The sequence below is a fragment of the Astyanax mexicanus genome, chromosome 8, assembly GCF_023375975.1.
Source record: "Astyanax mexicanus isolate ESR-SI-001 chromosome 8, AstMex3_surface, whole genome shotgun sequence".
NCBI lineage: Eukaryota > Metazoa > Chordata > Actinopteri > Characiformes > Acestrorhamphidae > Astyanax > Astyanax mexicanus.
Genome location: NC_064415.1, coordinates 44,282,928 through 44,309,191, shown reverse-complemented (window position 1 = coordinate 44,309,191; position 26,264 = coordinate 44,282,928). Strand labels below are relative to the sequence as shown.

The following is a 26,264-nucleotide window of genomic DNA, read 5'->3' as shown; positions in this document are numbered from 1 at the left end:
ACATAGGCTATACTGACATTACTTACATTTTTGTGCTTCAGCATCGGTCATCCTTATTAATGTATTTAAAATTATTTTCACATTTAGATATAATGCCTTACAATGTCTTTAAATGTGTCATTTTAAGTTTAAATGTGTCATTTTAAGTTCAGTACGACTGACTGCTGTTATTGTTTAGCTTTTTCCTGTAGTTATCAGTCCATAATGGTGGCGGTGCTGTTGCTGTGGAGCGTTAAACTGAGTTTGGCCTCTTATGCTTCTATAGACCACTGCTGCTGTGCATAGTCCTCATATTTGAAGTTCCATGTACATTTTCCTCCTGACCATCACTGTATCCTCTATATTACAAGATTGTTTTCCACCATGGATTTTGTGTACCTGAAGAAAGAAAAAACACTACAAGGTGAATTCTGAGTCAGAGGTCGTAACTGAGCTAGATTAATGCTATCTAAACTGCCAGGAAAAGGCAATTGCCTGGGTTTTATAATGCAACTTTAGCTAACTATATTTTATTATTTAGTAAGAAACTCGGTTAAATAACGCTAGCTTGGTCAGCTGGATGAGGCCAGATAAGGCCAAATCTGAGAAACTACTACTTTTTGCTACTTTGAGGAGAAAAAGACAATTAATTGGGTTTTATTGTGTAACTTTATATTTGATTATTACCAAACCAGGTAAAAAAGGGGACATGTGATGAAGTCTGAGCCTGAGGTAACTAGTGTTATGCTAGCTATATAGCTAGGTTAAGTTATAAAGCCAGTACCCATTGTTTGGCCAACCCGTGAGGAATGATTCAAGTAAAAATAGTTAGCTTTTTTGTTTTGCCGCTTAATTTATGGTGTTACGTTAATAAGGCCTTAGTAAACCACATTAAAATATATTAAATATGGTGACATATTTAAAGCTATTTTAACTGTTTAACACTAGCTAACCTCACTAGATAAGGCAGCAAAGTATTAATGAATGCTGCAACCCCTTTTTATTCAAGGCAAAAATCGATTTTGCTGCGCTTTGAGTATAACGTTATGATAATAGTTATTTACTACGAGCATTTCAATCAGTGTTATTTGTAATTAAATAAAGATATGGTAATGGATACAAGCCAGGCTGAATATCACAGCTGTTAAAAAAATAAAGGTCAAGAGCTAAGGTTAAAAACTATTTCTTAGTTGAACAAATTGAAAGATTGTTTTCAACCTAAATTAGACGTTGTAAATACGTCTTCAAACCAACGTCTTTTCAACCACTAGAGACAGATGTTTTTTCACCATTCAACCTAAATGGAACGCACTTTCACTGAACAGCATGGACATTTTTTTTTTTTTTACAACATAGTGTTGGGGGGTTAAGAGTTGTAATTACAATAATGCTAGCTTTTAGCTAATGCTACCCGTGCACTGAACTGACATCATAGGACAGACGCACAGAACACCAGCAGACTATCTGTAGTGTAAACCCACCAAACTCTGGTCATATTTTTACAGCATATTACACCCAGCTGATCCAACTATTCGACTAACTGCCCTCACTGAGGAGAGCTGGGTTTGGTACTGCAGGAAATCTCTAAAACAAGCAGCACTGTGTTACTCCAGAGCTAGGCTTTAAATGCTCTGTAAGGCGAGATGTATTCATGTATTTAATTAGAGAAGCAGATATTAACAGACCAGCTAGACATCAAACTCAAATTAAATCATATCATATCATACTCTGTGCTGGTCAAGATCTACTCAACCAGCATATTTACTCTGCAGCCTTTGGATTTTACAGTGGGTTAGTAACGTGGGTTATATTGCAGTGGTTTGTTTATCCTATAAATATTCTGATTAGGTTTATTATGGAGTGAAATAAATGAGGGAAAGTTTTGTGTTTCTTGCTAATTGTTTTAGTACATTAAGCCATTTTAAGAATTTTCCTTATAATAGGTTTTAGTGGGAAGGTAAACCATGTTAAGTATTTTTACATTACGTGTAGGCTCTTATGGGTTCTTAATCAAGCTAGATAAACTCTGTGGATCTGGAGTAAATCTGACCTGCTTGCTTTAGTGTTTTCCTGCTGCAACACACTCAGCTTAGCTCACCTCAGCCAGGTCAGTTAGATGATTAGCTGTGTCAGGTGGGCTGTAATTAACATACTGTAAGCCACTGACTGTAATTAAACAATAAAATCCACTGGGAAGTGCTGCTCCAGAATCAGGACTAAGAACCACTGAGCAGCTTAAGCTCACTTTCTCCTCTTGTCTGCTTTTACAAGCATTAACACAAACATAGGCTACTTAACATTATCATTTTTGAAAAGCCCATTGATTCTGTTCATTGTGAATTTCAGTTTAGACATAGATATGGACATAAATATCATGGCACTGACTACAAAATGATGACTGCAGTCCTCTATACTCTTTAACAGGGTTTCCTTTGTCGACTTTTTTTCTCTTGAGCCTCGAAGACTTCTTTCTCAGAGTGAACACTTTACAGGTATATGTGTGTTGGCTACTATTTCTTAAAAACAATGATTTCAAAAATATGATTTGGAATATTACATAGTACAATATAAAATTATTCAGTAAATATTTTTACAGTTTTAATGTGTTTATTTACCATAATATGTCAAGCTAAGTGTATGTATCTAGCTAGGTTAGCTAACTAGCCATTTGAGTGAGCTATTTTCTTATTTTCTATTTTCTTATGAGGCTAGTGGTAAGTAACTTAAAAAAAAACATTTTAACATGTAGTAACATTTCTGAGCACTAACAAGCATAACATTACATGTCTAGCAAATATAGCATTGAGTTTGCTTTTAGGCAATGTTGTTTTGTAATGAATTATGCCTTATACCTAGCTATGCTAAGTATAAGGCCACAGTTCAGTGTTTGATGCTGCTAAAGGCTAACTTGCCATAACCACAGCTAGCTTATTAGCGTAGCCTACAAGAAGCTTGTTCTGGAGCAGCAAATCCCGAGTTTTATTGTTGACATACAGTCATTGGTTCATAATAATTACATAAGTTTAGGGGTTAACTTTACCTAAACTTTAGCACTTGGTGTTATATCTTTGGAACTAAGGCTGTATCTCTGAAAACATTTTTTCCTTTGAGTTTACCGCTGTAAAACTGACTGTGAGTGAAGGCAGGTAGGCGTTCTCTGCTGCAGTGCTGTTAGCCAATCAGAGGTGACAAATTTGCATGCATGAATATTCATGAGCAAGAGTCAAATCCTTACTTTCTTTAGAGACCTGTAATTCAGTGATCTAAATCAGGGCTAAACTGAAACACCTGAGAATTTTTCTCATAAAAAGGACCTACATTGCATCCATTCATACTAAAGACCACAACTAGACATTTTAAAATTAATGAAAAAATGATTAAATATGTCTTAAGCAGCACAGCGTATGATATCATTTGATTTGAGTTTGATGATCTAGCTGGTCTGTCAGTGTAACCAGGGTGGTTGGTCAGTAAGATTAGTGTTCATACCGATAGAGAAGCGGGTAGAAGAGCTGTCTGCATCTCTAATTAAACACAGTTATACCACTCGTTTTAAAGCTTGGTTCTGGAGTAACACTGTGCTGATAGTTTTAGTATTTTCCTGCTGTGTGTAATATACTGTAAAAATGTGGTTGGACTTCACTGGTGTTACCCCAAATCGAGTCCATTTGCATTCTGTGGAGTCTGTTCAGTGCGCTGTAGCATTAACTAAAAGCTAGCATTATTCTCATTACGACTCTTAAACAATCTCATAATTCAGAAGATCCAGTGCTGATCAGGAGGAAAATATGCACAGAATAGAACATACAGAGTTATGAACATATGTATTTACCACAAAATGTGATAGAGGCCGTTTTTAAAAAACCCATTCATTCCTGCCATACATGGCATGGCTGCAGTGGTCTATTACGCTGTTGATGATTTTATTAATTTAAGTTAGTTAATCTTAACTGAAACAGTCTCAAATTAGAAACAATCAAATGAGCTTTTCTGGATATGTTGTGTAGAGGTCAGTCAATACAAGGCTTGTTAAACTAGCTAGCTAACATTCATGCAGACACTGAGAAACTAAAGACAAAATAAAGATGGGTCATAAATGGGCTACCCTGATAAGCCTTATATATATACAGTTATATCCCAGTCCCATGAACACACACACACACACACACACACACACACACACACACACACACACACACACACACACACACATATATATATATATATATACACACACCTTCTCATTTCTAATATTAAAGACATGAAATTATGAATGAGAAGATGTTTTGAAAAATGCTATATATATAGTGTAAGTAGTGTAATAGTATAATAGAGTATTTTGTTACAGTAATACTAGTGTATTGTGTATAGAGTGGTACATTATGAGTGAATGCTTCCCCCGTGTGTTCATCCTGGGTACTGCACCCACGCGGCAGGGGGCGGGGCTCTCCTGAGCGCAATAAGGGCTCGCAGCGCACTCTAGCATTATTAACACGCGCTTATTTTTATTCAGATTATTTTATAATACAAATAAAAAAATATTACACATATTTACCCACAGTGTGTGTGTGTGTGATAGAGAGAGGGAGAGACATCAGCACGGACGCTCTGCTCCTCTGCGTGCTCTCAGCCAAACTTGCTCACACACAAACACACGCACGCACACACACACACACACTCGCTCGCTCGCACTCGCGCGCGCAGGCGGAGGTGAGTATGAGTCTCGCGGATATGTTCTCTCCTTTATTGCATTGTAATAGCGCTGTGTGTGAGTGAGTGAGTGAGTGAGTGTGTGTGTGTGTGCGTCTGTGCGCGTGTGTCTACAGGGGGGTATGTGCTTGGGGTAACTGGGGCGTGGGGTAGGACAGCGCGAGCTGCAAAGGCTCCGGCAGCTGCAGGCGGACATGCGGAAACCACACACACACCGAGCCAGCGGCCCGGTGTGTGTGTGTGTGTGTGTGTGTGTGTGTGTGTGTGTGTGTGTGTGTGTGTGTGTGTGTGTGAACGCAGCTGAAAATGTCCGCAGTGGGGCTGAAGGAGCGGGTTACACACCGACAGAGTCGTTTATATAGACATCGCTTCTGCACGTCCTTAAATTTAAGGTGGAACGGACAAGAATACAGCTCCATCATGATCCGACAGTGCTGAGGAAACAGTGTGTGTGTAGTGTAGTGTAGTGTAGTGTAGTGTAGTGTAGTGTAGTGTAGTGTAGTGTAGTGTGTGATGGTGAAGGCCCCAGCGCTGCTAGACTGTAGACAGGATCATAATGGGAGTGCTGGGTTAAGAGTGCTGCACTGGTGGGAATGTGGATTTGCTCTAGTGATGCTGGGAGTGTTTGGGAGTGATTGCTGTGTTTGGAGTGTTGTGCTGGGGATGATGGTAATGTTTGGGAGTGATTGTTGTCTTTGGAGTATTGTGTTGAGGATGATGGGAGTGTTTGGCAATGATTGGTGTGTTTGGAGTGTTGTGTTAAGGATGAGGGGAATGTTTAGGAGTAATTGCTGTGTTTGGAGTGTTGTGCTGGGGATGATGGGAGTGTTGGGAATGATGTGAGAGGAGTATTGTGCTGGGATAATGGGAGTGTAGTGCTGTTTGGAGTGCTGTGCTGGGGTAATTTGTGTTTTGGAATGATTGCTGTGTTTGGAGTGTGTGCTGGGGATAATGGGAGTGTTTGGGAATGAACTTAGTGGAGTGTTCTGCTGTGGATGTTGGGAGTGTTTGGGAATGTTTGCAGTGTTGTGTTAAGGATGATGTGAGTGTTTGGGAATGTTTGCTGTGTTTGGATTGTGTTGCTGGGAATAATGGGAGTGTTTGTGAATGATTTTTGTGTTGGGAGTGTTGTGCTGGGGATGATGTGTGTTTGGGAGTAATTGGTGTGTTTGGAGTGTTGTGCTGGGGATAATAGGAGTGTTTGTGAATGATTGTTGTGTTAGGAGTATTGTGCTGGGGATGATGGGAGAATTTGGAAAGTTGTGCTGGGGATGATGAGTGTTTGGGAGTGATATGAGGATTTGTAGTGTTGTGTTAAGGATGATGGGAGTGATTGGTGTGTTTGGAGTGTTGTGATGGGGATGATGGGAGTGTTTGGGAGTGATTGGAGTGTTGTGTTAAGGATGCTTGGAGTGTTTGGGAATGAGATGAGTGTTTGGAATGTTGTGTTGAATGATTGGTGTGCTTGGGGTATTGTGTTAAGGATTATGTGAGTGTTTGGGAATGAGATGAGTGTTTGGAATGTTGTGTTAAGGATAATTTGAGTGTTTGGGAGTGATTGCTGTGTTTGAAGTGTTGTTCAGGGTGATGGGAGTGTTTGGGAATGATTGGTGTGTTTGGAGTGTTGTGTTAAGGATGATGGGAGTGTTTGGGAATTAGATGAGTGTTTGGAATGTTGTGTTGAGGAGGATGGGAGTGTTTGGAAATGAGATGAGTGTTTGGAGTGTTGTGTTAAGGATAATTTGAGTGTTTGGGAGTGGTTGCTGTGTTTGAAGTGTTGTTCAGGATGATGGGAGTGTTTGGGAATGATTGGTGGTTTTGGAGTGTTGTGTTAGGGATGATGGGAGTGTTTGGGAATGAGATGAGTATTTGGAATGTTGTGTTAAGGATAATTTGAGTGTTTGGGAGTGATTGCTGTGTTTGGAGTGTTGTGATAAGGATGATGGGTGTGTTCGGTAATGCTTAGAATGGGTAGTGTTAGTGTTAGGTAGTGTTTAGAAGGTTGAACTAGAGGGAATGATTGTTGGGATGGGATGGATGTGTTGGTATGATTATTGTGCTGTGAGTATTATGTTGAGAATTGTTAGGGAAGTACTTTGTGGTTGGAGTGATGTGTTTGGTGTATTAAGAAATATTGTTTTTCTGGAAATTATGTGAGCCTTAGTAAATAGTTGGCTTGTATGAAATAAGTCACATTTAGCAAGTATTAGGAAGAGAAGAAATACTGTGTTGGGTGTGAGGTGAATGAGGCGCAGGAAATAACTGGCATGTTGTAAGTGTTAGGAAGGAAATGCGTAGGGAATTATATGCAATTGAATTATGTTTGGAATATTTGACAAGAATGTAGAGAGTTGTGTTTGTAGTATTGTAATAATAGAAGTGCTGTTTTGGGTGTAATGTTTTGGGAATATTTGAAGTGTTGTGATTCTTAAGTTAAGTACTGATATTTTTATTCTATTAGTTCATAGAGAATTCTGGAATTTCTGCCAAGTATTATATATTATAAATATAAACAATATTACTGGGTGTAGTAAGTATAGTTGTTTTTATTTATTGAGTATGATACAGTGTATTTTTGTACGATAGTCTATTTTGTATTATTCTATTGCATAAAAATAATTATGTAGTGCATCACAATATAGTATTGCACTCTAGCATTTGTGTATGTGTGGCTCTATTATGTGTATTATGTAGTATTTTAGGCTCTTATGTGTGATACTGTACTGTGTATTTATATGAACAGGCCAGGAGAAAAGGGGATTAATTAGGGATAAGGAAATGTGAGTGCTATGTTTGAGAGCTGGACAGTGTATTAGTCTGTATGGCTGTTTGGACGGTGGTGTTTTTAACAGTGGCAGTGTTTAGTAGTGAACTCCTTTAGTGGAACTGAGGGTGGTCAGCAGCAGCAGTGGTCCGGCCTTAGGCCTACAGGAAATGTATTCACTGACATTTAATAACAAACACATACCACCCCACCCGGGCCTGTTAAAGGGGCACTCTGAAAAAAGTCACATGTTACATGTACCTCTTTTGAATGTGCTGCAGAATAGCCTGAGTCACCTAATATCAGTCATTTAAAACCCACTGATAACCTTGTTATTATATAAGTAACCCTGTGAAAGTGGAATTTGCTGTTTTCCAGCAGGTGAAGCTATCAGCACGCTACTCGCTTAAGAAAGTGAAAATGTGTAACATTACAAGCAGTTGTGTTGTGCAATTTAGTTTTTTCTCGTTCCACTATTTTGCACTCTTCTTCTCACATGATTAGGGTTGGGTATCAGAATTTAATACCAAAAAGGCACCGACTGAAATGTACACCTAATCTACACTACACTATTATTCCTGCCCACCTCTCAAAAATATGGGAAACTAGCAGCATTAAAAAAAGGATACATGGTTATTATTATATATTTATTTTGTTAAATTTATGTAATGTAATGCTGATAATTAAAAGAGTCGGTAACGAATTTTAAGTATCACATTGCTATCGGTATCAGAAATTTTAAAACAATACCCAGCCCTACACATAACGCTACCAGAGCTGAGGGGTTGGAAGCTACAGTAGAACACAAACTGCTAATTTTTATTTTTGTTTCTCAAGACTATTGATATTGACTGGAATCCATGTGACTCTTAACTTTAACCAGTACCTGCACTGATCACACAGCCCCACAGCATGATGAACCACCACCAAATTTCCGCCATGCATAAACAACCGACGGGAAGTTGCCTGATTTTAGAGCATTTTGATGGTAGCTGCCAATCCACCTTAAACTCCTTCCAGTATAGTGTGTAAATAGTTTGTATATACTGTATATATTGTTTGTTTTTTGGTTTGGTACTTTGGTGGTCTCAATAAACACTTTAAAAGGGATACTCACCTGATTCCAGACTGTTTTTCCAGACTGACAAGGCATCACCTCTCTCCGGTAACCTCCTGACCACTTGTCCTCAAACTACCACAGTTTGCAGAGAAAAGGTTTATTCTGCATTACTCTCCTATATAGCCTCTCCCTGTGCAAAATGCACTGAATAGCTGAACGCAGTGACACCATCTGCAGCAAGATGCGCTCTCTTCAGAGAAGATGCAAAGAGGAGAAAAACTTGCATTGGTCACATTAACCCTTTCTCATAATTAGTTTTACCTATGTATGTAGGTTAAGGGTCAATGAGCTTACCAAACAAATGTTGTGTTCCAATAATTAGTGCTAAAGATATTCAAATCAATAAAACGACAAGAGTGCCCAAATGTATGCACCTGCCTAACTTTGTTTAAACAATTATTGCACACTTTCTATAAATCCTATACAGTAATCCTATAAATTCATTTCACTTCTTATATATTACTGTGTTCGTCTGCTATATGATATGTTTAATAGAAATTGCTGATCTGAACAACCAATGATTTATAAAGGAAAATCATGAAAATGTTTTTATACCACTGTAATCAGTTAACAGATGCTTGTACTATCTAGCACCACCATATCATATTACTTCAAGATACTTAATCTTGAAGTGATTCTTACACCACTTTAAGTAAGAAGTTAGATCATGTTTAAAATCATGCAGCTAATTGAATAAGTATCAATACATATACCTTTACATTTATTTCACCTTTATCTCATTTAATTTGAAATAGGTATATATATGTATATATATATATATATATATATATATATATATATATATATATATATATATATATATATATATATATATATATATATATTTGTTATGTAAGTAAAAGGTGCATCCGAAAAAGGAAAATGCTTTTTGGGTCAGTATATAATACATTAGATCTAGTTTTAGGCTGAAATGACCAAACAACCAGATCGAAACCTTCATTAAGGTTCTAGATACATTGTGTTCACTGTTTTCATCTAGGTCTAAATACACACACACACACACGCACACCAGGAGAGCGAGAGAGATCAAAGCTCACATATGGAGAGAGATTAGTGCTGGGAGTAGATTAGTGCAGCAATAGCACTAATTCTGATTTTATCTGATCTGAGTGGTTGGAGGGACCCCCTAGTGGACAATCAGCAGTTTCTCAGATTATTTTTAAAACAATCAAAATCTAAACAAATGTTACAGTATAGAAAATCTTTACACCTGTTTAAAAAGGCCTGACATCAAAATTTACAACATTTAAGCAATAAGAAAAAATTACAGTAAGTACTTTGTAGAGACACTGTTTGCTTTAATTACAGCCATAAGTCTGCTTGGATATGCCACTCACTACCAGTTTTGCACAGCTTTTTTTGGCAGTGTTTTTAGGGTCATTGTCATGCTGGAAGATGGATCTCTTGCTCATTTTCAGTTGTCTAGCAGAGGACCCCATGTGTTTGCAATATTTGGAAGAATCCCTTTTCTCTTTAATCCTGATCAATTGCCCAGTTCCTGCTGAAGAGAAACCCCCATAACATAATGTAGCCTTTACTGTACCGTATGTATGTACAGTAGGTATGGTGTATTGTTGGTGCTGTGTTAAGTTTTTTGACAAACATACATCTTGAGGATCATTTCAAAAAGTTCAGTCTTGGTCTCATCTGACCAATAAAAAACTTTTGCCACATCATTAGAATCTTGGCAAAGTGCAAACAAGACTCAGCATTGCACTTTTTAAGGACTTCTTTCTTCCCACCCTGCCATACATGCCAGCTTTGTGTAAAGCTCTGAAGATTGTTGTCACATGCACAGGCCAATCAGCCTCAGACATACAGCCTTTGTAGGTCTTTCAAAGTTGCTATTGGCCTCTTGGTTGTCATTCAGTTTGGAGGTACTGCCCTATATTGGCATTTTTAGGGTATAATGTGACAAAAGGCAAGGATTTCAACAGGCTCTGTACAGTTTCTATAGGCACTGTATTTATCAGTTTGCTGGAGAATAGAGAGCCTACCAAATGTTACCAAATGGTACCCTAATCTAATTTCACTTGTGATTGTAGACTGATAAACCTAGAAAATAATTAGAAAGTGTATTTAAAATGTGCAGAAAATGTCATAATTAAGTGACTGAATGTAAACATGGAATGTTTTCTTTGTGTTAATATTGATACCTTTTTTGTTTCCCCCCAGATTTTTTTATTTTTATTTTATTTACAAGGCCATTTACTCAACCCTCTCATTAGGACTTACCTTATTACTAGCGATGCCCCAACACCAGGAGGGTGAAGACTAGCACATGCCTCCTCCGATACATGTGAAGTCAGACTCCGCCTCTTTTCAAACTGCTGCTGATGCAGCATTACTGAGTATCATCACAGCGAATTAGTTTTGATACCTCAGCTCACAGACGCCTTGTACTGAGCAACATCACCCTTTGGAGTGATGTGGGAAGAGAGTGCCATCTACCCACCCGGAGGGAGCAAGGCCAATTGTGCTCTCTAAGGGCTCTGGCAGCTGATGGCAAGCTATATGAACAAGATTCAAACTGGCTTCCCCCAGATTTTTTCTATGACATTCTGATACATCATTTTAAGGCAGGCACATTAGTCTTTGGACAGCCAGCTCATGTTAGAGTAGGTAGATGTGGTGGACGTTCTTGTTTGCTTAATTTAATAATCTCTCACAGCAGCTCTGGGGTAAAACTGGACCATAGTAGCTTGTATTTGTCTCAGCAAACACAAGAGCTGAGCTCCGGTACTGTAATTTAATGGAGTGGAAATCGTTTGACTTTGGATAATTGCACTTTTACTTTTGAAACTTTTAACATTTTCTGAATATACAAGATATGCAGTAGAAAGTTTAACTTCTGGTCCCTCAGGTTGTACTTTAAACTTGGTCACGGCGGTCCGACGGGGTGGGCCCCAAATAAGTTGATAAGTCTGGCCCTGCCTCTGGTTTCTATTAGAGATGGAACGATCGATCGGCTATGTATTGGTATCGGCCGATCAAGATATTCCTCTCATTTAGCCGATCCGATTCAGGAGTTTAGGGTTAAACAGTTTAGTAGTGCAGTGTGTGGATGGCCAGTGAAACTGCTCGCTTACAGGAAGCTGCAGTTCCTCATCCAACCAGTAGTCAGAGCTGCAGCAGCAGAGACTCAGCCTAGTCAGTCTGGAGCATTTTTAGAGTTTCTGCAGTTCATATGTGTAGGACCAGTGCGCCTGGCAGTGAAAAGAAAATAAAGGTTTTAACCTCACTAAGTGGATAATGCCGCTCTCAACAGTTAATCTTTCAGCCCAATCAGTGAGTCACAGAGTTAGTTAGCTCACAAGTTAACAGCAGCAGCTAACAACAACAGGAATAACGGAGTTAGTTAGCTCACAAGCTAACAGCAGCAGCTAACAACAACAGGAATAACGGAGTTAGTTAGCTCACAAGTTAACAGCAGCAGCTAACAGCAGCAGGAATAACGGAGTTAGTTAGCTCACAAGTTAACAGCAGCAGCTAACAACAGCAGGAATAACGGAGTTAGTTAGCTCACAAGCTAACAGCAGCAGCTAACAACAGCAGGAATAACGGAGTTAGTTAGCTCACAAGCTAACAACAGCAGGAATAACGGAGTTAGTTAGCTCACAAGCTAACAGCAGTAGCTAACAACAGCAGCAATAACAGAGTTAGTTAGCTCACGAGCTAATAGCAGGAAAAACGGAGTTAGTTAGCTCACAAGCTAACAGCAGCAGCTAACAACAGCAGGAATAACAGAGTTAGCTAGCTCACACGCTAACAGCAGCAGGAATAACGGAGTTAGTTAGCTCACAAGCTAACAGCAGCAGCTACCAACAGCAGGAATAACAGAGCTGGTTAGTTTACAAGCTAACAACAGCAGGAATAACAGAGTTAGTTAGCTCACAAGCTAACAACAGCAGGAATAACGGAGTTAGTTAGCTCACAAGCTAACAGCAGCAGCTAACAACAGCAGGAATAACAGAGTTAGTTAGCTTACAAGCTAACAACAGCAGAAATAATGGAGTTAGTTAGCTCACAAGCTAACAGCAGCAGCTAACAACAGCAGGAATAACAGAGTTAGTTAGCTCACAAGCTAACAACAGCAGGCATAACGGAGTTAGTTAGCTCACAAGCTAACAGCAGCAGCTAACAACAGCAGGAATAACAGAGTTAGCTAGCTCACACGCTAACAGCAGCAGGAATAACGGAGTTAGTTAGCTCACAAGCTAACAGCAGCAGCTACCAACAGCAGGAATAACAGAGCTGGTTAGTTTACAAGCTAACAACAGCAGGAATAACAAAGTTAGTTAGCTCACAAGCTAACAACAGCAGGAATAACGGAGTTAGTTAGCTCACAAGCTAACAGCAGCAGCTAACAACAGCAGGAATAACAGAGTTAGTTAGCTTACAAGCTAACAACAGCAGAAATAATGGAGTTAGTTAGCTCACAAGCTAACAGCAGCAGCTAACAACAGCAGGAATAACAGAGTTAGTTAGCTCACAAGCTAACAACAGCAGGCATAACGGAGTTAGTTAGCTCACAAGCTAACAGCAGCAGCTAACAACAGCAGGAATAACAGAGTTAGTTAGCTTACAAGCTAACAACAGCAGAAATAATGGAGTTAGTTAGCTCACAAGCTAACAGCAGCAGCTAACAACAGCAGGAATAACAGAGTTAGTTAGCTCACAAGCTAACAACAGCAGGCATAACGGAGTTAGTTAGCTCACAAGCTAACAGCAGCAGCTAACAACAGCAGGATTAACATAGTTAGTTAGCTTACAAGCTAACAACAGCAGGAATAACAGAGTTAGTTAGCTCACAAGCTAACAGCAGCAGCTAACAACAGCAGGATTAACATAGTTAGTTAGCTTACAAGCTAACAACAGCAGGAATAACAGAGTAAGTTAGCTCACAGGCTAACAGCAGCAGCTAACAACAGCAGGAATAACAGAGTTAGTTAGCTTACAAGCTAACAACAGCAGGAATAATGGAGTTAGTTAGCTCACAAGCTAACAGCAGCAGCTAACAACAGCAGGAATAACAGAGTTAGTTAGCTCACAAGCTAACAACAGCAGGCATAACGGCGTTAGTTAGCTCACAAGCTAACAGCAGCAGCTAACAGCAGGATTAACATAGTTAGCTTACAAGCTAACAACAGCAGGAATAACAGAGTTAGTTAGCTCACAAGCTAACAGCAGCAGCTAACAACAGCAGGATTAACATAGTTAGTTAGCTTACAAGCTAACAACAGCAGGAATAACAGAGTAAGTTAGCTCACAAGCTAACAGCAGCAGCTAACAACAGCAGGAACAACAGAGTTAGTTAGCTCACAAGCTAACAGCAGCAGCTAACAACAACAGGAATAACAGAGCTGGTTAGTTTACAAGCTAACAACAGCAGGAATAACAGAGTTAGTTAGCTCACAAGCTAACAACAGCAGGAATAACAGAGTTAGTTAGCTCACAAGCTAACAACAGCAGGCATAACGGAGTTAGTTAGCTCACAAGCTAACAGCAGCAGCTAACAACAGCAGGATTAACATAGTTAGTTAGCTTACAAGCTAACAACAGCAGGAATAACAGAGTTAGTTAGCTTACAAGCTAACAACAGCAGGAATAATGGAGTTAGTTAGCTCACAAGCTAACAGCAGCAGCTAACAACAACAGGAATAACAGAGTTAGTTAGCTTACAAGCTAACAACAGCAGGAATAATGGAGTTAGTTAGCTCACAAGCTAACAGCAGCAGGGGGGGGGGGGGGTCACGGAGTTACTAGATATGCAGACGTTTTCGTTTCCACCCTGAATTACCTCAGAATTATAACTACGCGGTTTAGTGGACACAGCTGCCAGGTAAGATTATTGAAAGCTACTGAAGACTATTAGGCTATTGAAGGCAGAAATCAGCACAGGCCATAGACTGTGTATAGCTGGACAGAGCATCGTCTCTAAAGTGAAGCCACCACAGGTTGAGCGCCCCCTGCTGTTCGGTTTCAGAAAGCTGTATAAAAGCTGGAGCGTTAGATTACTGTTGTTCTTATTAAAATAATACATTATTAGTTAAATATTAACAGTAAATATGAGCTATTTTATGCAATAAGCTGACTCCAAAGAACAGGCTGTGAGGCAGTTGATGTTGGGATACACATTCGTGCAGGATTGGCAAATAAATGTAAAAATTGTTGTCTTATAACTATTTACACAACCTATATCTCTCCTGAAAAGTGTTTATTTTGGTCAGTAACACTCCTCTGGTTATTTACTATAAGCATAAATTACCAGTGTTTGCTTAGGCGTGAATGTAATTGGGGGAATCTGTACCACCTGTGGGGCATTAATGTGCCATTTGACCCCAGCCGATCGGCGATCAAAATCAGTCCCAAAAACACTGATCGGTCTATCTCTAGTATCTATGAATTTTGACAACATTGTGGACGTTTTGGGCTATATTCATTGGGTTAAACCTGAGATGTTATTATTACTACCACTGGTTAAATTATGACGAAGTTCTTGCAATGCTCAACCCTAGTGTCTGTTCAATGATAAAGTCCCGTCAACAAAAGAGCCAGTCAGTTTGTTGCTTACACTCAGTGTGGAGGAGAGTTAGCGCACTAATAACTCCACCCTCGATAAGGAGATCTGCGCAAGCACAGTAGCCATAACAACCCAAACATGCTGGTGCATTATTCAATCGCTACAAGCTAAGCATGAGGTTTTTGTACAAACTTAGTGATTTAAATTATGTTGTAATGGTAATCTGACCCTCTCTCCCCATTTAAACAGATGAAAGGCAGGCTTATTTATAAGTTGATAGAACTTCCCAGTGGTTTTGCAAAGATTGTCATTGAGTGAATTAACTTAACCCTAAATAAACAAATTACAAATAAACAGCGTTCTAAAGTTTATCACAAAAGTCAGAATGTGTTGTATGTAGTACCAAAAGTTGGGGCAATATAAAATATACAGAACAATATTGCACCAAAAAGGTTCCACTAGTTACAGGGTTTGTCAAACTTGGTGCTGAAGGCCTGTCCTGCACATTTAATGTTTCCCCTTTCTCAGCACACCTGATTGAATTAATCAACCAATTAACTAACCTTTTTAGAGTAGCGCATGGTGTGTAAAAGGAAAACAAAATTTTTTGCACAAAGGTGTAAGTAATGCTGTGAATTTGTTGTGCAGGACAGGAGTGAAGCTACTGAAGGTTTTTGAGCTGCTGCTGGTCCGAACGTCCACTGAGATCCGGTTCTGCACACGTTCTCCATCGCTCCTCAACCCTGTTTCTGTCTGTGAGTACACACTGTTCCACACAAGCGTGCAGTTACCCAGTCTGACCACTTGACTGTGCTAGAGCACCACTACTTGCCCGTCCCATCACCTGCACTTTCACAGTAACCATAGCAACCATATGGCCTGCATGATTTGTGTAAACTGGGGTCCTTTACACTATGAACAGATTTATAGTACTGAGAATGGGCTATAGAAGCACTGTGTTGTTCTGTGATTACAGACTGTAGCATACTTTATTATCTTCCTTTCACCCTGTTCACATATGTTCAATAGTCAGGACACCACAGGACAGACCACCTCAGAGCAGCTGTTATTTGGTTGGTGTCTCATTCTTAGCACTGCAGTGACACTAACATGGTGATGGTTGGTGTGTTGGAATGTGTTGTTCTGGTACGAGTGGATCAGGAATCTTTGCTACTGAAGTGTCTGATTATGCCAGATCATCACACCAGCAGTTGGGTCAGTGTGATGCTCCACAACAAAGGCAGGCTTGAAGTGATAGGAGGCAGATGATAATCACACAAATCCACCAGTTAGACATGGCAAAAGGGAGAAGACAAGTTTCTCAAATGAGTGGTATAGTCACAAAAATATTAAAAGAACTATGAGGCTTCGGAGGCCTACATGCTTAAGACAATGAATGAGCATAAATGTGTAAACATTGCTCTCACCTTACTTTAATGTTAACAGCTCTATTACAAGGTGGTTGTAGGCTTGTGGATGTATTTTAAAAGCCACTAAGGTGTGTTGTGATTTATAAACATAAACAAAACATTGTAGCTGAAAGTCAGTGAGTTCAGTGTTTATGTTTATAGTTATTATTACAGTAAATGCTGAAAAGGACTGCCTTAAATTTGTAAAGTTTTGATTTATAAAAAATCTTAATTTATTGATTTTTCTTCCTGCCCAGAATTCCCTCTATTCTCTGGAAGCTTTAACCGATGGCCCAAAATGTCGACTAACAACAACATCGCTCAGGCCCGGAAGTTGGTGGAGCAGCTGCGGATAGAGGCCGGCATCGAGCGTATCAAGGTAAACACTGAACACAGCATTAACTGACCACAAGGAGGCACTGTTTATTCAGGAGAAATTCCTTAATACACTTCACTGTTCACAGCTGCATGCAGAGTCCTTAATCCAGTGTTTTTTAGCAGTGTTAGCCTAGAGTCTCCTCCTTAGATAGCAAACATATCTTGGTTGATTGACTAAATCTGTAGTTTGTGATCAATCAGAATCATTTTATATTTTTGTATTATATATAAATATGTTGTGTCTTACTCCCTCTTTTTCTCTCAGGTGTCTAAGGCTGCAGCTGATTTGATGAGTTACTGTGAGCAGCACGCTCGCTCTGACGCCCTCCTGGTGGGGGTGCCCACCTCCGAAAACCCATTCAAAGACAAGAAGCCCTGCATCCTGCTATAGCTACATACATACACACACACAAACACACACACAAACATATTCACATTCACACCACATTAAACCCCTCCAGCTCTTGAGTGTGTATTGATACAGCTGACTGTACAAGCAGACCTGTAACACAACATCCACTAGAGTCTGCATTGACCCTCTACAGCACACTCTTTAGAACAGGGCGTGGTAATGCTGTAAGGGGACAGAAGGAAAACCAAGTCGTGGCTGGCTTAGTTCAACTCTCCTTGAAACCAGAGCCAAGTGCCCCCCCATAGTTTACATTTACAGAGTTTACCACTTCATTAAGACAGGGAGTAGATTCAGCAGATACAGCAATTTATATAGTTATCACCAGCTTCTCATCAACTCTAATAGTTTGAATCTCAACAATAAACACAGACATCACTATTATTAGTAACTGTGTGCTCTGGTCCACATCCTGATGCCTGTCACTGAAGCTCTGAATAATTAACTCTGTGAGTAAAACAAAACAGGCCAGGTTCAAAATTAACCCAATGAAATTTAACAGTTAAATTGTTAAAAAATAAATAAATAATGTAAACAAATGTCATGAAAGCAAAATGTATAATACATGAATAAACATGAGACACAAAAGCATATATTTAATAGTAAGATTTAAAGAACTATATTAAAATGCCATAAAATTAACACGTAATTAAACTAACAAAAATGTATTCAAATGAGCAGAAACATTGACATTGGGTGGCGCTAATCGTATCTAATCTAATGTAACTAACAATCTAGTGCGGGGCGGGGGCATGGGGGGTAACTGCAAACAGCACCAGAGCCACTGATAAAGGGATGGAACAGACTCTATCACTGGTTTGACCACCTTGTGGACATTCCTGCATTTATTATTAACACTATAATAACAGAGATTGATTTTACTAAAATTGACTTTTTGCAATAAAAATCCCTTACTGTTCCTGATTTAAAAGTAAACTTATAACCACAAGATTTATGCTTTTAATTAACTCTTAATAACAGCCTCTGTTACAGGCCACTAAGAGGCACTGTTTTCATGGAATTGCCCAACTGTGGGTGTAAACAATCCCAGTTTAGGTGCACTTATTTACCCGTCTGCTGCAGCACACCTGATGATTCTAAAGGGAACTGAACTGGGCAGCCAGAGTTACACTCTTCTACACAAACATCCATCCATCATGAGCCTTCATCTCCAAACTGACCCTTTTTCTACTATTCTTTTATACAGTGTTGACAAACCCTCCAAAACACTAATTTAGAAAAATGCCTATACACACACAAACACATATACAGAATCGCACATACACACATATAAATATATAAATATATCAACACAGATCGTATCTATTAAACCTCCTGCCTTTTTCGAAACGATGCAGCGATTCTGAAACGCGGCCCCTGATTACTTGAAACTGTTTGAAATATGAAGATCTGTAAACCAGCTTTAAAGAAGCAGTTCAGCAGAACATCAAGGTGTCATGATTGACCTCTGACCTTAGATTTAGTCTATCAGACAAGGCATGTTTGGCATCTGATTTGTCCTGTGTTAGGTGACAATGGGAGATGCTAGGCTAATGTTGGTAACAGTCAACGGATTTAGACTGTGACCAGTATCAGTCCCAGCAAAGTAATATTACTAAACAATAGTGTCATAATGGATTTCTGGATTAGCTTCGTCTTATCCATCAGTTTCGTATAGAGCTATACAGTCAGCCAACTTCAGAAAAAAGTTTTTAAAAATATTGTAATTCCTGCATTTTGTGTACAATTTAAGACACAAGTAATATATTACGGATTTCTGATAACAGTGCTTTGAACACTGGTAGGTGTGAATACAGTAGCTCAGTGTTGCATACCTTAAAATGTTTTGATTTGTTTGTGCACTGAGTGAGGCATGTCTGATAGCAAACATATCTTGGTTGATTGACTAAATCTGTGGTCTATGATCAATCATAAACTCTGAGTTTTAGCTAACTTGTTCCTTTTAAGGGCAGAACTAAACTAATTGTGTTGCCGGTGGTTACGTGAAGGCCGATCTTGATCTCTAAAGCCAAACTTGATTGTAAAATCCACACGGGAAGAAAAAAAATGTACAAACTTTCTTTCGGACGCGTGTCCCGTTGTTAACTTTGAGAAAACCTAGTGTTTTGGATCTGTTCGTTCTTCTTCTTTCTATGGACCCTATGGAACCTGGTCATTTAGTAACAATGCTGTACAGTGTTTGATAATAACTGAACTGTATTCATTGTTTTATATTTTATTTGTGTAATATTTCTGTTATCCCTCATCCTCATTCATACTTGTATTGTGACAGGTTATCTGCAGCAGTGTGGGCTGGGTGAAGGAGTTGAACGACAGCTCTGGGAAATGGGGGTGGTGTAGAATTGTCATTTTGTTGTTGCAGGTGGAGGAGGTCGGTATCCACATTATAGGGTTTAGTGGTGTGGTCAGGAGGACAGGAAGTACAGTGATGAACTTACCAGAGTGTGATGAACCACATACCCATACAGCACATAATCATCCCTCGCTGGGGATTCCTAATGAACAGCCAACAGACTTTGACAGACACTCTAACCATGTGACAATCCAGTGGTGGCCAGTACACCATGGGGAGAACAGTGCCATTGTGCAGCCGTGGTCAGAAGCCGGAAAATACCCAGCCAGCACAATTCAGTCTTTTGTATTTTATCTGCCTTTTAAATTTCATGTTCCACATTAAATGGTGCTAGGGTTGCAATCTGGCACCTATAATATTTTCTTTTCCACCTTAAATGGAGTAGCATTGACATAAATTCCCTGTTGTACCTTAAATGGTACACTAGTCATATTCTGATGGGTGTCATATTTTTTGTTGACTTTGGCAGCAGCAGTTGCAATCCTTCATCATTCAGATGATCTGTGCCTCCTTAATGGTGCAGCAGTTGCAGTCCAGCACCTTTTGTATTTAATTTTGTATTTACATTCTGCCATATTTAAAATACTCCCTTTGGCGGACATTTAGGTAAGCTCATTGTTTACAGCAGCAGCAGCTTTATCTGAGCAGCAGCACAGGCTGCAGGGAACCCGTGGGGCCGAATCCGAGACCTCAGCAGCTCGCTGTGTCAGGTGGTCAGAGCTGGACAGTTGGCCGCCTTGTCCTAGTCTGAGCTCCAGTGTGAGAAAGGCGTCTGGGTCTGAGTCTCTTTTTTGACCCACCCTCCAGCTGACCAGGTCATCAGAGCGCAGTTCTGAGGGCTTATAACTCTGTTGCAGCCGGATTCACAAAACAGTAGTACAAAATACAAAACTCAACACTAAGGCCATTTTAATACTGTTTATAATTAGAAGGTCAGTTAATAACCAGAGTACCATGATTGATTACTCCAGAGCTGTATTATTGTTTTAGTATTTCATTGCAATGTGCGCATGCAAAATAGTTACAATGCAAAGTGTTCAGTGTTCTGTGAGACATATTTATTTATACACATCATACTATACCTTGCTTAATACAAAAGGAAGAGTCATAATGACATAGTCAATACCAGTGATGTCCTGGCAATGATGCATAAAAAGCTATTTGCGTGGCAATAGCGCCCTCTTGTTTCTGGGTGTGTGTTTACAGAGAAGAGACTGATGACAGACTAAGGGTGCCTAAACACTAGATTTATCCATGGATGGAGAAGGGGCACAGTTTGTAAATCCAGAATCCAATGGATAACAAACTACTTGGATCATTTGAAAGACATATGGACATAATACAGGACAAGAAATCAATACACTACTCTGTAATTTTTTTAGGAATTTTGGCCGACCCAGCTAATGCAGCTAAACTGAAATAAAGTGTTGAAAGACTGCATTTCTGGTGTTTCATTAGTATCTAGTACAATGGTGGCCACCTTCGTTCTAGTGTATAGGCAGCCCAGTATTGTTATCACTGTTAGCCTAGCAGTTATTTTTCTATAGCTGCTTATCCTGTGCAGCTATGAAAACATTTTCCTCTGTCCCAAGCAGTTGTACTATTTCAAAAGCCTGTGACTTGAAGATAAATCATCAGCGGGGGATTTGTAGTCTTTAAAATGATACAGTATCACTGTAGTGAAGCTGCAGCACCACTGTATGTGGATAGCAGTCTTGTTTACAGCAGAGATAGCAATGGGCATATTTTTAATTTCAGTCAGGCTGCCCCTTTAATTCCAGTTAAAATTAGTGTGAATGCGTCTCTAGGCCCAAGACAGAAGACCGATAATCCATGTTAAAGATGTAATGTCATCCATGGCTGTATCTCTGGTGGGTTTCTCGTCCCAGAGCGTTCTCCTTCTCCTGCGGCCCCCCCACCTCGCAGCCCAGCATCAGAGGAATAGGGCACTGTGGGTTCCATTAGTAGTGGAGGGGTTCTCCATTAGAACCCAGTTTCATCCCATCTCCATCATTTTGTGTTCTTTCCTGTGTGCTCATCTGTATCTCTCTCTGCCTTGATTATGAAGAAATAATATCTATTTTTTGTAACTGTTCTTCTCAGACGTGCCATAAAATCATGTTTTCTTGCACACTGTTAATATTTTGTGGATATTGCTGTTTAAGAATATGGATTAAAAAAGTAGAAAGAAATAAAGATGAAAACTGTTACTCAGCACCGCTCAAGGCTGATTGCCTGTCTCAGTGTTTGCATTCCAGCTGTCAATGTTTAAATGTGGTGCTGAATCTGCTGAGAGGAGCAGCTGTCTAACTGACTAAACAAAGAGACGTTGAAATGACATCTTTTCTAGGTTATTTTTGCACGTCCAATTTTTGGTCTCCTGAAGGAGCTGACTGTGATGCCAGATGACGTTTTTTTCCGACGTCTTCCGCTCAATGTTGACGTCCCCCAGACCTTCAGATAAGGGCTAATTCTAGTCCAAATTATGTCGTTTCAGACCTTTATTCTACATAGACGTCCAAAAAATTTACCTGGTCTGACGTTCAAATGTTTAACTGCATATTGATGTCCAATTAGGGTTATAGTTAGACGTCCAAATAGCGGACCTAGTTTGCACGGCGTGTAGAAGAGCAGAATTGATATTGGACCGGCAGACGCAATATAGACATGATCTGCACATCTATAAGACGTCTATAATGTTTAGTGGGAAGTGTCTGCTCTGTCATTGGGTGGTTACAGGTTTGGGCCACAGCGATGCCAGAGCCATCACTATAAAACTGTGTGATTATAAGAAGAATATATTAATATGAGTGGAATTCACCTTCAAACACATTGTTGTCTACAGTGCATTTACAGCTCAATAATCTTCTGTCTTTCTCTCTCAAACAAGACATCCTTGCTTGAGTGTGTATTGTACAGCTGGACTGTATAATTACACGCACACACCAGCTGTAATTAGACTTCTATAGGAGCTTTTAAAGGGACAGTACACAAAGTATATCTGAAACCAACTGTCTTCAGTCAGTCTTCTAGATGCCAGTGAGTTTTAAGCCCTATTTGGACAGGATTGAATTGGTAATGTTAATTTTATGCAATTTTATGTACATGTATATCAACCATTTCAATTAGTTCCGATCTGGGCAACTTCAGTTTGTGGTATTGAAATCCGGTGGCAGTAAGACTGTCTGAACGGCCTGATTAGAATTGAAGGTCAAGAGTATAGCGGAAAATGACCACGAGGAGTGAAACTTCTCTGCTCTCTGGCGCATGTGGGACACCTACAAAGCAAGAACTATTCAGATAGATGTCAGATATAGGACATATTAAAAAAAGATTGTGTGAACAGCTAACTTCAGATCAGGGCATTTTTACCTGTGAGCACCCCCACAATGGATCTATGTTTAATGGTTCAGCAATTACTTGTGCGTATTGAATGTAACTGCTGCACCATTTAAGGTGGAATGGACAGTTACTATTGGAAGTTCACTTGAGCTTTGCCGAGTCAAATGTGTTATGTCATATAGCTAGCACCAAAATAAGCTTTTGTTACTTGATGGCTTCATTAGCCTTAACTAGTGCTAAAGTTTTATGAAGTTAGTTTGTGGTAGTTAATCTCCATAATAATCTTGAATATGTTAGGCTGTAGTAGCAAGCAAGTTTATTTATATCTAACAGATGCCTGAGTGAGTGTGTAAGAATGTAAGAAAAACAGACTATTTTAATAAATATAGCGAATTAACCATCACACTACCCTGCAGCAATTTTAAAAGACGAATAAGGGCCCTTTAAGACCTCAGTACTCAGTATTAACACAGATTTAGTGACAGCAGTGTGTGTTTAGACAGTGTTTGTGTGTGTTCAGGTGAGCCAAGGTGCAAGCTAATTACCGCCTGCAAGTCAACACAGCTCAACAACCAGAGGTTTGTGGTTAGCATAAGTGTGCTGCTGATAGATTAGCGAATGAAAGCTCTGTGCGTGTGTACAACACAGTAATCATCCCCAGCACCAATGGCCCAGTGGCCTACACGTGTGGATATGTGTGGGTGTGTGAGTGTGTGTGTTGAGTCAGCCAGCCGTCTGAGCTTGTGTAGGTTTAGCGAAGTCCCCCAGTGCAGTCCCGCCGTCTGAGGACACACTTTGCAGCCGTCCGTGGGAGCCTTCATTCTGCAGTTAATAAACCGATAAATCTAATCCCACACGCTCAGAGTCTGAAGTTCAATTCTTTAGCCTTAACATTGGAGCTACAAGGCGAACTGCAGCTCAGAGACTAGCATGGAGCTATCTGCTGCTCAGCAGAGCTCAAACTGCCTTTATGTTCTAAAATGGTGCAACTGGTTCCAGCAGAACATGCTTTTGGGCATTTTCTCATGTTCCCAAAACACAGAGGTATTTCATTGACATTTTAATAACGTCCAAGAGAAAATATCCTCATGCCAAAGTCCAGAATATCATAATAGCTAACTTACTTCATGATTCAGTGCCATGTCCTGTACAATGTGCTGAGTAGTTTTATCAATATTTAAATTTATAAATCTGTACATTTCAACATTTATTTTTCACACTTAAATGGATGAATTCTAAAGTACTCATGTACTTATCGTAAATATTAATAATATTAATTTCCATTTCAAATCAATTTTTTAAGTTTAAATCAGAATTTTTTTAAATGCATGTTAAAAAAGTTTCAATTAAAACGTTTAATATCTTGTCTTACAGTCCCCTCCAAAGTATTTAAACACTTGGCCAATCTGATTATTTCTGCTGTAGACTAAAAACATTTGGGTTTTGACATTAAAAGATGAATAGTAAATAAAATATCAACACTTAAGCTTTTATCTCCAGGTATGTACATCTAAGTTTGATAAACAGTTCAGAAGATAGCAGCTTTTAAATCTTATGATCAGCTCTTTCTATCATTTTAAACATGGCAGATTTAAACACTGACTAATCGGAAAAATAATCATCAAACTAGTCGACTACCAAAATAATTATTACTTGCAGCTCTACTTGTGAGCAAAAGTGTTGGTACTGTGTGACTGTCAGGTGTGTTTTATTGCCCAGGTGTGTCCTGATACACTGATTGTTTAAACAATAAAAAGTGCTAAATGTCTTAATGTAATTTTTATATTTGGGTTCTTTTTGTGCAGACTGTGCATTTTTAGTCAGAGAAGTAACAAACATGAATTCCAGAGATCTGTCTATGCGTGAAAATCAAGCAATTTTTAAGCTGACAAAAGATGGAAAATCAATCAATGAAATATTGTTCATAGCCAGTACAACCGAATAGAATGTCCTGAAGAAGAAAGTCATCACTGGTGTACTATGTAACAGATGTTGGACAGGTAAACCAAGGAAAACAACTGCAGTTGTTGACAGAATAATTGTGAGTTCTGTAAAGAAAACCCCAACAACTGTTAGTTAATTTAGCATCATCCTTCACAGGGCAGGAGTGAAGTAATCTCAATCTACTGTTTGCAGAAGACTTCATGAGATATAGGCTTCACCACAAGATAAAAAGACATTATTAGGACTGTGTAGTGGTGTTTGACATATAATAATGGCCACAGTCTTATAGCATAGGAGACCTGCTAAAAAAGAATGTCCTGTATAAATATGTAAGCCCATTTTTGATTAAAAGCTTGTTTTTCATTCCACTCTACTCCTTTTACAGAATGCCTTCCTTTCACTCACTTTTTTCTTTAAATACGGTTTCTTACAGTTTCTTTCCTGTTGTGAGACACTCACTTGAGTCACAGGGCTCATCATAATGAGCACAAAGGAGCAAAATGTATGGTATAACAGTTACATCAAGGCCCACCACTATTGGCTTGCAAAAGTATTCATACCCTTTGAAATTGTTCACAGTTTGTCGTCTGACAACCATAAACTTAATTGTATTTTTTTTTTTTGAGATTTGAAGTGATAGACCAACACAAAGTAGCACGTAATTGTAAAGTGGAAGGAAACTTAAACATGGTTTTCAACATTTTTATCAAATAAAAATCTAAAAGTTGTGACATGCAAAGGTATTCAGCCCCAATATCAATACTCAGTAGAGCTTCAGCTTCATTGCAGTTACATTTATGTTTTGCCCCAGAGGCTCAATGGGATTTAAGTCAGGATTTTGACTGGGCCATTCTAACAAACAAATATTATTTGATCTAAACCATTCCACTGTAGTCTCAAATCTCCAGGATTGCCCTGTGTTTATGTTCACACAGCACCTTCTTTCACGTTTAGTGTGTTCCTACATGGCGTGTGCCAAACGTGAATAAAGGTGAGATTTGTGGAGTGCATGACTTATAGTTCTCCTGTGAAGAGATTCTCCCCCTTAAGTTGTGGATTTCTGCAGCTCCTTCAGAGTGACCATGGGCCTCTTGGCTGATTTTCTGACCAGTGCTGTCTTTGCTCAATCTGTCAGCTTGGGTGGTAGGTTTGCAGTTGTAGAATACATGTTCTATATCTGAACAGTGCTCCATGGAATCTTATAACCAAACTCTGCTTTAAACTTCTCGACAGCTTTATCTCCGACCTGTCTGGGGAGTTTCTTGGTCTTCATGATGCTGAATATTCTGAA

The 26,264-nt window shown here is 39.3% G+C and overlaps 1 protein-coding gene across 2 annotated transcripts; it reads left to right on the top strand.

Moving 5' to 3' along the window:
* The first annotated feature begins 4,583 nt into the window (after positions 1-4,583).
* On the top strand, positions 4,584-21,901 carry gng7 (guanine nucleotide binding protein (G protein), gamma 7). 2 transcript variants are annotated; one of them, XM_007234372.4, is made up of 4 exons: positions 4,584-4,689; positions 15,766-15,872; positions 16,784-16,905; positions 17,170-21,901. In XM_007234372.4, exons 3-4 carry the CDS (start codon positions 16,825-16,827, stop codon positions 17,293-17,295), a joined length of 207 nt encoding a protein of 68 aa, XP_007234434.1. In that variant the 5' UTR covers positions 4,584-4,689; positions 15,766-15,872; positions 16,784-16,824; the 3' UTR covers positions 17,296-21,901. The 2 variants fall into 2 exon arrangements, with proteins under 2 accessions (XP_007234434.1, XP_049338467.1); XM_049482510.1 differs by lacking the exon at positions 4,584-4,689 and adding an exon at positions 14,344-14,436.
* The last annotated feature ends 4,363 nt before the right edge of the window (positions 21,902-26,264 follow it).